This window comes from Anabrus simplex, chromosome 2 (genome assembly GCF_040414725.1).
Source record: "Anabrus simplex isolate iqAnaSimp1 chromosome 2, ASM4041472v1, whole genome shotgun sequence".
Lineage (NCBI taxonomy): Eukaryota > Metazoa > Arthropoda > Insecta > Orthoptera > Tettigoniidae > Anabrus > Anabrus simplex.
In genome coordinates this window covers 643,927,473-643,945,037 of record NC_090266.1, presented here as the reverse complement: position 1 = coordinate 643,945,037, position 17,565 = coordinate 643,927,473, and the positions used below count along the sequence as shown (strand labels likewise).

General features: G+C 39.7%; 1 protein-coding gene across 1 annotated transcript in view; it reads right to left on the bottom strand.

Annotated features, from left to right (window-relative positions):
* LOC136863623 (KICSTOR complex protein SZT2) overlaps positions 1-17,565 on the bottom strand; it is an 874,751-nt gene that overhangs the window by 743,221 nt on the left and 113,965 nt on the right. The window contains 2 exon segments of the mRNA XM_068226020.1: positions 7,616-7,743; positions 14,803-15,023. Coding sequence (XP_068082121.1) covers positions 7,616-7,743; positions 14,803-15,023 — 349 coding nt within the window.

Genomic DNA, 17,565 nt, shown 5'->3' with positions numbered 1-17,565 from the left:
TCCTTCTTAGACTCTTTACTTCTCTGTTATAATATAGTGGATATTTGCCATTCCTTACCACCTATAAAGGTGCAAATCTATTCACATTCCTCAACATTGATTTAAACCCATCCCAGAGTTTGTTTACATTTTTATTTACTGTTTTCCATTGATCATAGTTACTTTTTTTAAACTGTCTCATGCCTGTTTTATCAGCCTTTTATCAGCCATATGGCACTGCCTAACAGTCCCAATTTTAATATCTTCCTTTCTTTCACATTTATTTTTAACTACGACAAAAACAGCTTCGTGATCACTAATATCATCTATTACCTCTGTTTCTCTATAGAGCTCATCTGGTTTTACCAGCACCAGATCCAGAATATTCTTCCGTCTAGTTGGTACCATCATTTTCTGAATCAGATGCCCTTCCCATATTAACTTATTTGCCATTTGTTGGTCATGCTTCCTGTCATTCGCATTACCTTCCCAATTGACATTTGGTAAATTGAGATCACCCGCTACAATCACGTCCCTTTCCTTATTGTTTCCCACATAGCTGATTATCTTATAATTCTAAATCGGTGTCTGCGCTACCCTTTCCCGGTCTGTACACTCCAAAGACATCAAGTTGCCTATTATCTTTAGAGATGAGCCTTACACCTAGAATTTCATGTTTGTCATCTTTAACTTTTTCGTAGCTTACAAATTCTTCTTTCACCAGAATGAATACTCCCCCCCCCCCCCCCCGTCTTACCATTCCTATCCTATCTCTATGATACACCCTCCAGTTCCATGAGAAAAATTTTCTGCATTCATTATATCATTTCTCGGGCATGATTCAACTCCTATTACAATATTCGGTAAGTATATATCTATTAAAATACTTAATTCTATTCTTTTCTTTACAATACTTCTACAGTTGAGTACTAACAATTTTATGTCATTCCTACTTGATTTCCAGTTCCCTGTTTCCTTATCACCGCCCCTAGGCCACCCCGTTTCCCTGAATGTACCTCCTTATAACCCTTCTAAACATATCTCGTAACTTACATGTACCACTGTGGTTCAAGTGAGAAAAAATATGGGACTAGGAGGAGATATTCTAAAGAAATGTAACATTAAAATGTGCAAGGAAGGTAATCCATAGAGTTGAAAGATGTAGAAAGTAGTGCTAGCTACTGAATGTATTTAGCTATGTACTGTACAGTAACAGACACACACTGAATCACGCGCGTGATCGAGCATGAGAAGTATGCAGGGCTTGTGCGGTCTTAGAGCAGGAGAGGGTACAGAGAGGGAATTGCAGTTGAATAAATAAACTTTTATTCATCATCATCATCATTTCCTGTTTCCAGCTTCCTGGGACGGGTTGTGAATCAAGGACCTCCATCGCTGTCTGTTTCTCCACCACTCTTCTCCTTTTTTAAGTACATCATCTGGTTTCCCTCCCTTCTTCTCTATGCACTCCCACACTGAATCTGCCCACCTCTTTCGGGGTCTTTCTCGTGGTCTCTTTCCTGTTAACTTATCTGAAAAAGCTTTTTCCTTGGCACTCTCTCTTCTCCCATTCTCATCATATGCCCATACCACTTTATTTTTGTTGTTTCTATCCTATCTTGAAGTTTCAGGATTCTTGTCCTTTTCCTTATCTCTTCATTTCTAATTCTATCTTTTCTGGTCTTGCCCTCAATACCTCTTAGGAATTTCATCTCTGCTGCCTGTATTCCACACTCCTCTCGTTTTGTTGTAGACCATGATCCAGCTGCATAGGTTATATGGGTTCATAACAGGTTGAATATAATACTTTCTTACATTTCTTTGGGACATCTTGGTTCCACAAAATACCCCTTACACTCTGGTAGAAGCTGTTTTCTTGTTGTATTCTCTTCCCAATTTCCTCAGTTATTTTCCCATCTTCTGTGATCACACTTCCCAAGTAACTGAAGCTTTTAACCACTTCCAGAATTTAACAATTCACTTTTATCTTTCCTCTCCCTTCCTTCCTTCCTTCCTTCCTTCCTTCCTTCCTTTCCCTTGTCATCACTATTGTTTTACTTTTCTCTGTGCTTACTTTCGTCCCAAATTTTTCTATCTCTTGATTCCATACATCTACTTGTTTTTGCACTTCCGTTTCATCCTCAGCCCATATCACTATATCATCTGCAAACAACATGGCTTTTGTTGCCTGTCTTCCCAATCTCTGTTTAATGTTCTTATGAATTTCATCCATGACTATGGTGAATAGTATGGGGGATAGTACAGTTCCCTGACAGAGACCAGTTTCAATTTTAAACCATTTGGTTTTTCCTATACTAGTCTTCACACTACTAACACAATTTTTGTACATAGCTTTTACCATTTGCACATTCACTCTGTTAACTTGTTTTTTTCCTTAATGTGTCCCATACCAACTGTCTGGGCACACTGTCATAAGCTTTCTCAATGTCAACGAATGTCATCATTATGTCTTTTTCAAACTCCCATTTTTCTCCATCATACATCTTAATGTAAAACCATGTAAATCTAAAACCATACTGTTCTTCTTCCATTTCTCCTTCTAGCTTCCTCCTCAGTCTTCCTTCCAATACTCTCTCAAATATCTTAGCTACATGGGCAACGAGGGTGATGCCTCAGTAGTTATTACATTTGTTTTTATCACCTTTCTTAAATATCGGGATAATTAAACCCCTTCCCCACTCTTCTAGGATCTCATTCTTCCTCCAGATTATTCTAAATAATCTATACAGCCACTGTAGCCCTATTGGTCCGGCTGCTTTTATCATTTCTGTAGTTACCTCATCCACTCCTGCTGTTCTACTGCTCTTCATCTTTTATATGGCTTCCTCTATTTCTAACATAGATATCTCCTTTTCTTGTTCTTCTTCTTTCCTCATTGTTTCTTTTTGTTCCTTCTCATCGACCAGTTCGCTGTATTTAATATTTAAAATTCTAGAAGTATTCTTCTTATCTTTTTAGTATGTCATCTGTTTGCGTCAATATCTGCCCTGTTTCAGTTTTACAAATTTTGTATCTTCCCTATTTTGTAAAAAATTCTTCACCAAACCATACAAAACCTTTTTACTCCCCTTTATATCCTCCTGTAAAGTTTCTGTGAAACTTTCCCAACGCTTCTGTTTCTCTTCTTGTATTATTTTCTTACATACCTTTTTGGCTTCTTTATATTTCTGCCAATTCTCTGTACTATTGCTGCCTATCCACTTCCTCCAAGCCATTTGTTTCTCTTTAACTGCTTCCTTTACCCTGCTGTTCCACCAAGGAGTCTCTTTTTCCTTTTACCTCTCTGATAGTCTTCCACAGGTGTTTACTGCACACTTAACAAATCCATTTCTGAAACATGTCCATTCCTCTTCCACACTGTTCACGTCATCTTTGGGAATTCCTTTCTTCAGATCCTCTTGAAACTTTTCCCTTATTTCTTTCTCTTTTAACTTCCATCCCTCTATTTTTCTTTACGTTTTTTAAAATTAACTTTGTTATTTTACCTAGTCTTAATTTGGCTAGCACCACTTCATGGTCTTCTTCAAAATCTACTCTTCGCATGGCTGTCACATTTTCCAGTTGTCTAGGTTTCTCCTTCTCCACCAGAATAAGATCAATCATTGCCTTTGTCTTTTTATCTCCCCAACCATATCTAGTTACTTTTTTTGAGTTCTTTTTTCTAAACCATGTACTGCCAACAATTAATACATTCTTTCTACAAAATATCAATTACCAAATCTCCTTCATCTTGGTTTCCATAACTATAGGGGCCAATTATCTCTTCTTTTCCCTGTCTGTTCCAACATGTGCATTCATGTCTCCCATTACTACAACCTCTTTGTCTTCAATACACTTTCCAGTTCTTCTAGAAACTCTTCTAAACATTCATCTGCATTCCCCGATTGGGGTACATAAACCTGTCTAAAACCCTTGATTCCACTTTCAAGTCCAACTTTAATTATCCTGTCACTGATCTGGTCAATTTTGTCCACATATTGCACTATGATGACATGCAAAAATTTACTTGAGAGGCGGCACATCTAGAATACCCAACCTGCAACCAGTTAAAAAAGTGTTTAATTATTTAACCAAGTGTTATTTTACACACCTCAATAAAAGTACCTCTACACATTTCCTGGTAACGAAATTTAAAGTAACTGCAAATAACCTCAGCCAGTGTGGATGGGGTTAACTCGCATTCATTTTATAGGGTGTTTGTACGATGGGTTCACCACTCCTACAGGCATTTTATTACTTTCTGCCAGGTTCAAATTAAGCCACCCCTAACATGGAGTCAGGCGCCTTTTGTAGCCACTCCTCTGGAGTACAGACGCTACGGGTTTGCCCCTTCCACCATCTCCACCGTACCGAAGTCTATCTTCTCCGCCGTAAATGCCGTTGTGGTACAGGGAATTTCGTATACCCCAGGATATAAAAGTAGGGACAATTTGTCCTTGGTTTTACTCAGACTGTGAGCAATATTAGTGACAGTGCCAAACAAGGTTTGTATATTCTGTTTGCGGAGGACCTTGGCACTTCTATTATAACATCTAAATTCAAACCTCATTGTTTGAGAAGCCTTTCTCATGGACAGTCAAGATTTTCTTCTGAAGACGCAGAGCAAAGTTCTCTGCGAAACATAAAGAATTTCACCGTATTTTCTTCCCACTGCAAAAGTCCAAAAGCCTATATCATGTGTATGATGAATTTTAGTTTTATATTAGCCCGAGATAAATTAAGTTTAATTTTGAAGGCAAGTGTTACCAAAGAGTATGCAATAGATAACCTAACCAGATTTTTTTTTTTTTGCTTTACGTCGCACTGACAAAGATAGGTCTTATGGCGATGATGGAAGAGGAAAGGGCAAGGACTGGGAAGAATGTGGACATGACCTTAATTAAAGTACAGCCCCGGCATTTGCCTGGTGTGAAAATGGGAAACCAAGGAAAACCATCTTCAGGGCTACCCACAGTGGGGTTCGACCCCACCTATCTCCAGGATGCAAGCTCATACCTGCGCACCCCAAACCGCACGGCCAACTTGCCTGGCCCTAACTGGATTAATGCCTGTTTATGAGTACATTACCTATCTGGACATTAAGAATGAAAAATTATAAAGGGCTCTGAATGCTTCATTTTGAAGAATTTGAAGCTCTCCTACTTTGACCTTGAGTGCAATGACTTCATACAGTACATAGTAAACACATTTAAGTTAGATTCAGGAATTATTCTACGTAGTCTGTTCAATACACCTACAGTAGGTACTATTTTACTCTTAAAATATTTTTTGAGTTACGGGACTGTAAAACTAGTTCTAAAACCCTACTATTCAGTACATACCTGTACCGTAAACTCGGAGATATAAAGTGAGCTTAGTTTTATACAATGGCAGAAAAAATATCCAAACAGCAAGAAGGCGTTGTGCTATATTAACGAACATTGGTAGGCGTGTCTTAAGATGATGCTGATGCAAATTTCCCGCAAATCGCGTTAGCGTGGTGCTAGTAGTGGCTTAGAGGGAGTACCGCCGTATTCGGCGTATGGCTGTGGTGCAGCGGACTGCGTCTGCAGCAGCAATTTGAGCAGCAGTTGGCACTACAGTGACGCAATGAACAGTTCGAAATCAGTTACTTCAAGGACAGCTCCAAGCTAGATGCCCTGCACATCAGGATTGTTTTAAACATGGGCTGTACTATGAGAGAGTGTTAGTTACCTGTGAGATTGGACGGAGAGACTGTGAGTAGGTCAAGAATGTGTTTACAATGACGAAGAGACCAGTATCAACAGCTCACTGCGGTTGAACGAGGCCGTATAATAGGGCTACGCGAAGGTGGATTTTCCTTCCGCGCTATTGCAGAACGACTTGGCAGGAATGCCTCCACTGTGCTTGCATGCTGGCAGCAGTGGTTACGAGAAGGTACACTCGCAAGAAGACCGGGCTCCAGAGGACCCAGTGGCACCACCAAGAGGGAGGATCGCCGTATTTGGTGTACGGCTGTGGTGCAGCGGACTGCTTCTGCAGCAGCAATTCGACCAGCAGTTGGCACCACAGTGATGCAAAGAACTGTTCAAAATCAGTTACTTCAAGGACAGCTCCAAGCCAGATGCCCTGCGGCGTGTATTCCACTTACCCCCACGCCACTGCCATCTGCGACATCAGTAGTGTCAAGCGAGAGCTCATTGGAGGATGGAGTGGAGGTCCACTGTGTTTTCTGATGATAGCCGGTTTTTCCTTGGATACAGTGATGGCCATGTGTTGGTTAGAAGGAGGCCAGGTGAGCTCCTGCATTCCACCTGTCTGTGGCATCAACACACTGGACCTACACCAGGAGTTCTGGTCTGGGAGCAATTTCCTGACAACAAGAACAGTCTCGTATTTATCCCATGCACCCTGACTGCAGATGTGTACATCCGTCCGGTGATTTGACCTGTTGTGCTGTCATTTGCAAACAGCATTCTCGAGGGTGTTTTCCAACAGGATAATGTACGCCTCCATGCCGCTGTTGTAACTCAACGTGTTCTACAGTGTGTTGACATGTTGTCTTGGCCTGCTCGATGCCCCGATCTGCCCCCAATTCAGCACGTATGGGACATCACTGTAAGTCAACTCCAGCATCATCCTCAACTGGCATTAACCGTCCCTGTATTGACCGACCAGGTGCAACAGGCATGGAACTCCATCCCACAAGCTGACATCCGGCACCTGTATGACACAATGCATGAACGTTTGCACACCTGCATTCAACAGTCAGGCGATTACACCAGTTATCAATGGACCAGCATGACACATTTGCGATGGCTTTTCTTGTGCGTATATTAACCTGTAGTCTTATACCTTTCATCAATTAAATATATTACCTCGACAAATATATTGCCAAAATTTCCGTATTCCACATTCCTTATTTCATGGTGTTTGAATATGTTTTTCAGCCAGTGTATTTTCTTTGCAAATTGTTACATTATATTATTTTAAATACATTTATAAGAAGGGATCATCACAGTGGACTGAACAAAATTAAACATGGAGGTGGAGAGGGGGTGAGCCAAAAGTAGGTGAAAGCTATGTGATGTTTAGGCCTTGGTTCAACTGTTCTGTATTTAGGAAAAACTGGTGTACTGCATCAAAACACAAAATGGTATTGGAAGGACAGACTATTGTCTATGATGACAGTGACATGCTTGGCAAGAGCAGTTGCATGTGCTCAAGACCAGAATGCTTCACACATGCAAGTCTGAATTTCTCACAATTTTATCAGTAGTTCCCAGCCAAGTTTTTCTCAACAGCTTCATTTACATGTTTAAATTTATGTTAAGATTAAATAATTACCACATAATAAAAATATCAATCTAACTGTCCATGTGCTTGCCACCCTTAACCAACAAGGAAAATTGAGCCCCTTCCAACAAAAATTATAAGGGTTGTTATTCAGTGGTTTTGACAGGGAAGACAAGTGAGTTATTTGTAAGTGCTTCTAGTTATTCATACAAATTAACAGAGATATAGTGGTGAAACAATAGTAGCAGGTATTGCAATTCTTGCATTGGCAATGCTGGAGAAAGTCACATCGTGTGTAACATTTTATTAACTGCTATATTACTATATTTTCAGAAAAAAATCCTATCTACAGTCTTACCTGACATGCCATTCTCCATCTCTATGAGGGAATTGGTAGTCAAACACTAATTCATTATTATTTCTATGGAAATTCCAAGTAAGAAATGCCCTATGATACATATTCATCTGGTCCTTGGAAATAGAGGTCTGTAACATAAAGTAACAAAAATCAAACAAAGAGCTTCTAATGGTCAATCTATCTGTGACTTTGAATGACTCTATTTGTACATGACATGATTAGCACATCCGAATATCTCTAAATGAAGCATTCCAGGCAGTAAGCGAAAAATCTACTAAGGCTTGTTTCCAGGAAATGCAGCTCAAGAGATTTCTGCATTGGGTGAACTCAACAACAGTTTCACAAAAATGAACACAAACTGGGATGAACACAATGACAAGTCAGTGTGTGAAGAGAGAGGAATAGAAAGAGAAAAGACAGACAAATGAATACACAAAAAGACAATCTCCACATTTTCATACCCTTCTATCATCAAACAGGCTCTTTCCTTGTCAATCTCAGTGGTCCTTGTCCTTTCGTATTTTCATGTTTATCCACGTTAACAAACAAAAATGTTTTCCCTTTACAGTTTGCTTTATGTTGCACTGACACAGATATGTCTTATGGCAACCACAGGATAGGAAAGTGCTAGGAGTGAGAAGGAGGCAGTTGTGGCCTTAGTTAAGGTACACCGGGCGAGTTGGCCGTGCGTGTAGAGGCGCGCGGCTGAGAGCTTGCATCCGGGAGATAGTAGGTTCGAATCCCACTATCGGCAGCCCTGAAAATGGTTTTCCATGGTTTCCCATTTCCACACCAGGCAAATGCTGGGGCTGTACCTTAATTAAGGCCACGGCCGCTTCCTTCCAACTCCTAGGCCTTTCCTATCCCATCGTCGCCATAAGACCTATCTGTGTTGGTGCGACGTAAAGCCCCTAGCAAAAAAAAAGTTAAGGTACAGCACAGCCCCAGCATGTGCCTGGCACAAAAATGGGAAACATGGAAAACCATCTCAGGGCTGCCGACAGTGGGGTTCAAACCAACTACCTCCTGAATGCAAGCTTGCAGCTGCGCGACCCTATCCACTCGGCCAACTCGATTGGTACACACAAAAACTAATTTTAACTACAAACCATGTTAACTTTAAAGAATTCATAGGCCAACAACATTAGATTTAAAAAAGTTTCTTTAGATGTTAGCGAGCTTCATTTCTTTGCAGTAAAGTCTCTAACTTGTCAAACAGGTAAGCTGTGCTACCTTACACTCAGGCATTCTATCTAGAGTACTGAAAGCTTAACCACGAGTAGGCCAGGGAGAGGTGGAGGGGGGGAGTCAGATTCCTTCAACTCTTTTTACGATGCGGATCCAGCCATCCCCACTCCGTCTTACAACACGGGTAGCCAGAATCAAGAGGGCTGACAGTGAACTATGCCTGCACTTTTTCAAACACACATGAAAAGAACCAGAGGGTTCGAATTATTGACATTCAGATTATTGATAGTCTACTGTATTAATATTCCACAAGTTTTTAATCCAGAATAAATGGGATAGGTAGAAAATGAACATAAAGGAAGATGAGACAACCTGTAAACTAGATTTATGTATAAACCTGTGCACATCATATGAGGAGATATGGACAGGAGGGGACAGGTACAGATATCGTGACAGAGGGGGGGGGCTGTGGAGTTTGTCCTTACTATCTGCACTCTGAGGGCTTGAATTATTGTTTATATGGAGATTGGAAGAGAAAGATCTCAAGGAAGTGGAAGTGTTTCTTACCATACAGTAACCTAGCAGTAAACACTTTCAGCAATGTTCAATTCACGACGATCTTCATACGTTATTGTTATTGTTATGGAATTCTTGTTTTCATGTAGTAAGAAATGAATTTCCATTGCACTGCCATCACTTTTATTCAGTTCATGTGAGTAAATGCAATATAACATAACATGTGCAAATGATGTTATGGTAGTAAACACATTGCAAAAATTATTAATCTCTTCTCCATGGAAATATGCTTTATTACATGTTTCTCTCGTTTTTAAGAGTAATGCAAGAACAACAATTGCTGCTTGCCTTTCTTCCATTTTAAAACAAAATGCTATCAAACCTTGTTAAATCTTTTCAAATTATGTCATACCTCCAGCAATGTTGAACAATCTTCGACAAGATTTGACATTTTTTCTTGTGAAGTATTGAAATCAAAGAAAAATTTGACGGTGTACAACAGGCATAAGTTTTCTCCTGGATTGAACCATGTTGTTGTTTTATGTACCTTAAGTACAGGTTGCTGCCGTTTCAAAATATATTGCAGTATTGTTTGTCGAGGCAACTGAGGTATCCCTCCTTGATCCGAGTTAATCAGTCTCAGTCAACTATGAAAGGTGTTGTTGTGCCTTGTTTTAAAATAGCCTCCTCTACCTCCAGCTGATGTAAGCCCCAGTGGGGTCTCTCAAAACATCTGGAACATACTTCAGGGTTCGTCCTGCATCTTCATGCTTGGACCTGCATATTATAATCTGTGTATAATATATATCCAAGAACTGCTGATTTTTATGCCTTCTTCTAAATTAATATTGTTCAGCTCTTTCTTAATTTCTATAGTTTCTCAAATTTTTCTTTTGAGATTCCAGGGAATAACTGCTAAAATCTAGGTTGTGACAAAAATGAAATTCCATGTCTTGTTTTGCAGGAATAATTGACTACAGGTGAAATCTCTTGTGTCTTGGGTCTTGGTGCGAGCAACATGTTCTTTTCTAAGTCGGATAGAAATCAGACAGCTTTGTTTCACCTACGTAGCTGCGTTCAACGTGGTACTCCAGGGGTCTGTAATACTATTATGTATGATGCTTGTTGTTTAAAGGGGCCTAACATCTAGGTCATCAGCCTCACTATTATGTCTTTGACTGGTGACAGATGATGGTTTAACTTTCAGTGTGATTCGTAAATGGTCTTTATGTCATATTTGTTCAGTATCTTCCCAATCCTGTCTGTCGTGTATCTGAAGTATGGAATTATCGCTCTCTTTGGACGGGTCAGTTCCTCCTTCCGCGTGTTCTCTTCCACCATGGCCTTTCCTTTACTTTATTCTAATTTCCTAAAATCCTATTGGATGTTTAATGAGTATCCATTTCTTCTGATGGCTCCCATGAGGTATTCTTTTTCTTCTTCAAGGTGTTCTGCATCTGATATCGCTTTGGCCCTATCAATTAGTGATCAATTAGTGATCAATTAGTGATTTAGTGATTTTAGAACAGCTTGCATTTGTGATGTGTGGTGGGGAGAACGGGCATGCAGGTACCTCTGTGTGTGGGGGGGTTCCCGTATACTACAAGGCTAAGAGTCCCATTGTTTTGTTTTTCTTTTTCTTTTTACAATTTGCTTTACATCGCACCGACATAGTTCTCATGGCAACGATGGGACAGAAGTGGAAAGGAAGCAACTCTGGTGTTACTTAAAGTACAGCCCCCCAACATTTACCTGGTGTAAAAATGGGAAATCACAGACAACCATCTTCAGGGCTGCAGATAGTGAGGTTCGAACCCACTATCTCCCAAATGCAAGCTGACATCTACACGACCCAAACTGCACAGCCACTTGCTCAGTGCTTTCTGTTTCCCCTTTACCTAATTTCTCATGGTGAAGTGAATATTCCCATGAATAAAGTTAAGATGGTCAAGAAATAACTGAAGGTTATTACTCCTGTGAGGCCAAATACCATCAAAACCTTTTCGTGTCTAACTTGCTGTTCACCAGGGCAGTGTTCTAGGCCCCTCCTTTTCATCACTGTTATGAATTTCCTGACATCAGAAATCACATATGCACTTCTCGAGACATTTCTGTTTGCTGATGATGTGGCACTGATCAGTGACAATGTGGTGTATTTTAAATACAGCAAGAAGTGTTACAAGACATTGGACTGAAAATCAGCCGTTCAAAGACCGAACATCTTCACTGCACTTTCACAGATCCCGTGGCTTCAAGCCAGATATTTTTCTTGATTCTCAACACTACCGAAATGCAACAGTTTTAAATACCTTTGCTCTGTGGTGGAAAAACTGAGTGCATGTGATGAGGATGTAAATTACAGGATCAGAGAAGGCCGGCTGCAGTGGAAATAAAACTAGCCAGTGTTCTATGATAAGGGGATGCCACTGAAGCTTGAAGGAAAGCTCTGAATGACAGCAGTGAGGTCTGCACTGACTTATGTTTCCAAATGCTGGATATTATATGATCATCACAAGTGTTGTTTGAGTGCCACGGAGATGAAGACGTTGCAAACGTCAGCAGGATTTTTAAATAAAGTTCACATCTGCAATCAGCACATCAGAAGCATGTTACACATGAAGGAGACAGTCGTGGAGAAAGTTCAGCGTAATCAGTCAGCATGGTTTGAGAAGGTGAACAATCAGAACTAAAGTTATGTAGTTAAAGGACCCCTTGACTTTCCGCTACCCATGGCATAAAGAAGAGGACTGCCCAAAAACAGCAGGGCCCACCAGATGAGGCGACGACAACGAAAACAACAACTTTACGGCTGCACTGATGTTGAAACACAAACAGCTGACATCAATAAACTGCAACTGCGTTCCGCTAACCCCGTAGGATCTCTAGCAGCAGCTCCATAACCAGAATGTCATCAATGACATTGATGACAAATCTAAGAAGAAGAAGAGGCCAGATGACAAAAGTGTCATCCATGCAGCAGAGAGAGCATTTCAGTTTCAGGACTGATTTGGCTAAGGCTTTCTGTTTGAACTCTCCCATATATATATTAGCAACTACTGGAGAGAACGGCGATCCCATTGTGGCCCCTTCTTTCTGTCTGGCCATAGAATTCCCTGTTGAAATGCTGTTAAGACATTCTTTGGCTAGAATTAACAGGTCTTCAGGCAGTGATGCCTAGGCTATTTATGACAGCTGTTTGCGGAGCTGCAGAGGATCAAACCAGCCTTCGGGCTGAATACCCAACATACAGCCAGTTTCTGGTCTAGTAGTGGAAATACTTCTGTTAGTGACACATTAGTGAAAAGTGATGCGACATCAAAACTTACTAATCCTTGAGGTTGTGGATGAAATGTCAGGAGTCCTCAACATAGATTTCAGAGTGTCCTATATGCAGTTGTAGTAGTGCTGCTACGTAGCAGGCGATATCATGTGTCAGAGACCCTATAATGCTTACAATAAGTCGCAGCAGCATGGCTTCCTTATGGATCTTTGGTGGGCTGTACAGTTTAGGAGGTACTGGGTCCCAGGAAATCAGTTTTTTCTGTATTTTGGCTGGAATACTGGAAATTAGAACAAAGTAAAGGTAAAACCATGATAGAAGAAATCACAGGGGAATAGGAACTGACCTGTCTTAAGACAGCCATACTTCTATACATCAGAAACATAACAGACAGGACTGGAAGATATTAAACAAATATCACATTAAGACCCTTTACAAACTATACCAGAAGTTGCCCTGTCGGTTATGTTGAGCAACCGAAGATTTCTATATTTCTTTGGATCAATATGCTAACCCCAATCATAACATTAACTACATTACAGAGAAAACCAGTATCATCTTTGACAAAGTCATTCCTGCAATAAAAAATGACTATCTCAAATTAGTAAACACACGTCATAACAAACCGACGAATCACAAACCTAACCCTGCCCCTACCTTCACAATGGCCACTCCTCCATCCCCTCCACCAACATCCCTCCACACAGCTCACATGAGCCCCAGACGTACTCGCAGCAGAACACAACAAATCTCCAAACATATCGGTACACAACCTCCACAGCAACAACTGTAAGTACTTTTTCATTTCACACATACATCCAGGCATTCCTTCATACATACGCTATACTCATATTAGCTTTTCTTTACAGATAACAACCATATAACGTGCATAGACGAGAGAAGTGTCACCACCAACTGCTCTAAAATAAACCCTATCTTGCTGTATATATAAATCTTACCTGACTACATCAACAGTTGAATTGCATAATACTCAATTTTCAAATTTTAATGACAAGAGTTCTTATAACATACCAATACAAAGTATATCAGCCATAGAACATTCTCGATATTTAACTTAATCAACACAAGAACTACAAGAGGATTGAAGAATGAATGCAACGCAACATGAACTCAAATTTTAATAGACGTTTTTAAAATATACCATGTTTTAATGTGTTTAATGTGCTATATTTTTTAGTGTCTTATGATGTGGCATATATATTTTAATGTGTTTATGTACTCATGTCCATGCTCAATCAATAGGTTTTAGTTTATTCTAACCATCACCACTTTTAATCAGAGATATTTTTAACGCAACATACTGCAATATATTTTACTTCCATTTTTCATTAGACATCCGGATGCTCTTACGTAACATCTTTGTAATTTTGTCCTATGACTGTAAATTTGTGTGCTTAGCTGATGATGGCCAAGATAGGTCGAAACCAGTACTAGTGCAATAATTCATTCACAATAAATGTATTGATCGGTGGAACATTTTTCTTGTCTATTACACTTACAGAACATATCCGTCACACCAAGAACCAAGACAAAGAAATTTTAGCTGTAGTCAAGCATTCCTGCAAAACAAGACACAGAATTTCATTTGACAGAACAAAGATTTTAGCAGCTATTACCTAGAACCTCAAAAGAAAAGTCTGAGAAGCTAGAGAAATTAAGAAATACCTGAACAATATCAATTTAGAGGAAGGCTTCAAAATCAGCAATTCTTGGATGCAGGACAAATCCACAAGTTACGTAACAGCAACGGTTACTCCCAGCTGTCTGCTGAGTGAAACGTCCACAGGGGCTTACATCAGCCAGAGGGAGAGGAGACTATTTAAAAGTGAGGCACTACAACAACTTTCGTACTTGATTTAGCTGCCTGGGGAAAGTCGGGATACTTCAGTCGCCATGACAAAGAATACTGCAAAGTGTTTGAAATGCCACCAAACTGTCAATAAAGTACACTTATAGCAGAGAACAACATGGTTCAACCTGAAAGAAGAACTTCACATTGTTTATATTGTCTGAAACCTTATTTTATATGAGATAAAATACATGTATGCGCAGCCATACGTGTTAGTTGCCACAGATCTCTTTCGAATTAAAAACACAAACTGTCCAGACAATAAGTTTGCCTTACCACCCAGAATGCCTCAATTACTCACAGGTAATATAAACCAAGGGAAGAAATACTCACTATCTCAGGTATTGTGGTCATGTAGGCTCCAAAAGTTGCAGTAGCAATGAACTGCATGAGATCAGCATACGGTACAAGGCCTTTACAACAGTGAGGGTGGAACAGAGAGCCAACATGAAGGAATGAACAAGCAACAGTATTTGATCGTAGCTGTGTCAGTACAGAATCAAATATATGAACATCGGGAATGGCTATGATCCCATCGGTTAGAACAATAAGGCCTGCAAAAAAGTACAATTATTACAGGTTCATGAGAATTATACAAACAAACAAAAATACGAAACTAGAAATGAATTGAGGAAAGCACAAAAAAGAAGCATATGAGAAAGAAATATTTTATATTTTACTTCATAAAATTCGCTTTCATGCACCTCATGATGCTATTATCTCTTAGACCAACACAAATTAATTAAGAGCACATGCCAACTGCATGATTAATATTACTGCCTAATATGAAAATGACAAAAATCAAACTTAAAAGAAATAAGATTTTTAATGTCTATTATCTGAAGGACAATGAATGCAAGAATTTTGTCCAGGAAAAGGTTATTTAATGTACCAGTAAATCTACAGAGGTCTGTTGCATTTAGTCATTTGTAACTGTTGACCTGATATTTGACACCATAGTTATATGTCCCAATAAATAATGAAAGACAATTTTAGAGCTCAGGACTAAATAATGGTAAGGGACAAGGCATGTTTAATAGCAACCTCAAACTTGTCAACGTTGTGATTCTCACTTGTGGTTGGTATTAAACATGCCCTGTCCCTTACCATTATGCACTCATTTACAAATCTATTTACTTATTTACTCATTATTTATCTAATAGATACAACAAATGAATCACAACGTTGACAAGTTTGTGGTTGAAAGTGATAAATATCATTATGGATCCGTACTGAAGATACTATATGTAGGATGCTAATAGGTTTATAATATTGCCTATTCAATACATTAAAATTTTAAACAATTAGGAATTTATCTTTACTTCCATATGAGACATGTTTCGCCTTTCATTCAAGGAATATTCAGTCACAGTACTATCTCAAGGCATAAATCAGGTACCTGATTTGAAATTGAACTGTAATTACTATGAAATAATATTGACATATTACAGTAGAGATAGTCAAAAAACAACGTTCATTGATAGTGTGGATACCAACATATTAGCCGTTGGCTGTAAATTACCAGATGTGAAGGATAACAGCGTCAAAATGTTAGGGTATGTCTTACATTTTTTTTTTGCCAGTTGCTTTACGTCGCGCCGACACAGATAGGTCTTATGGCGACGATGGGACAAGGAAGGGCTAGGAGTGGGAAGGAAGCGGCCTTGGCCTCAATTAAGGTACAGCCCCAGCATTTGCCTGGTGTGAAAATGGGAAACCACGGAAAACCATTTTCAGGGCTGCCGACAGTGGGGTTCGAACCTACTATCTCCCGAATACTGGATACTGGCCGCACTTAAGCGACTGCAGCTATCGAGCTCGGTAGGTATGTCTTACAAAGGTTAACTTAACATATTTACATGGGGGCAGTTTACGGGAAAGACAAGTGACTGGCACCAATAGGTAAGATCAAAGGGTATTTAACAGTGTCCCTCAGCAGTGGTCCGTATGAAATATTGACGTTACACCATCAGAAATGGTCTCCACGGTATGCACTAGCCATGCACCTTGATGGGTGTGCTAAGTACCAACTGATGAGCCCACCTTAGCACATAGGGGCGAAACAGTGGCAACCAGGAATGAGTTAGCTGGAAAATTTATAATGACCAATAACGGACCATTTAAATTGGTATTATAAATTTACTAATTCGGGACAAATATTTCAGGTTCCCTATGGGAATCAACATCTATATCATCCGATGGCCAAGCAGGCATCAATTTTTGGTAAAGCGGCCCTTACACGATCAATATTATTGACAATATCAGTATTGTCAATACAGTCGCTTACTCCTATCAATATCGCCATACCCTACACGGTCAATATTATTGTCAATAATTGTATCAATAAATGTGCTCAGTACGTTTGTTTCCACCATTCGGAATATTGAAATAGTGTCTTTTCAAGTGAATTTTTGTGGCGTTGTGTGTTTTGAAAACATGGACGATCGATAAAAAGGTTGTGTAGCCATAAATATGGCTATGGAAGGTATTCGTCAACTTCAGCGAAATCGGTGGACCGAGGGCAGTCGCTTAAGTGCGGCCAGTATCCAGTATTCGGGAGATAGCGGGTTCGAACCCCACTGCCGGCAGCCCTTAAGATGGTTTTCCGTGGTTTCCCATTTTCACACCAGGAAAATGCTGGGGCTGTACCTTAATTAAGGCCACGGCCGTTTCCTTCCCACTTCTAGCACTTCCCTGTCCCATCGTCGCCATAAGACGTATCTGTGTCGGTGCGACGTAAAGCCAATAGAAAAAAAAAAGAAATCGGTGGATGACAGGGTGGTTGAAGAAACGTGAAGAATATTCTCATTTGAGGCTGCTGACAGAAATCATATTGGCAGATTATTTCAGAATGAAAGAAAGGATGTTCATAAAATTATTACAGATGGTAGAACCACTCTCAAGAAAGCATAATAATAATAATAATAATAATAATAATAATAATAATAATAATAATAATAATAATAATAATATGGCCTCAGCTACCGTGTGCAGACATTTTGATTTGACGCCATCTGGCTGTCTGCTCGTCAATTTCGACGTTCTATTTTACTACATGGCAGACTGAGTAAACCAAAACTCTCTTGGGTGTCTATG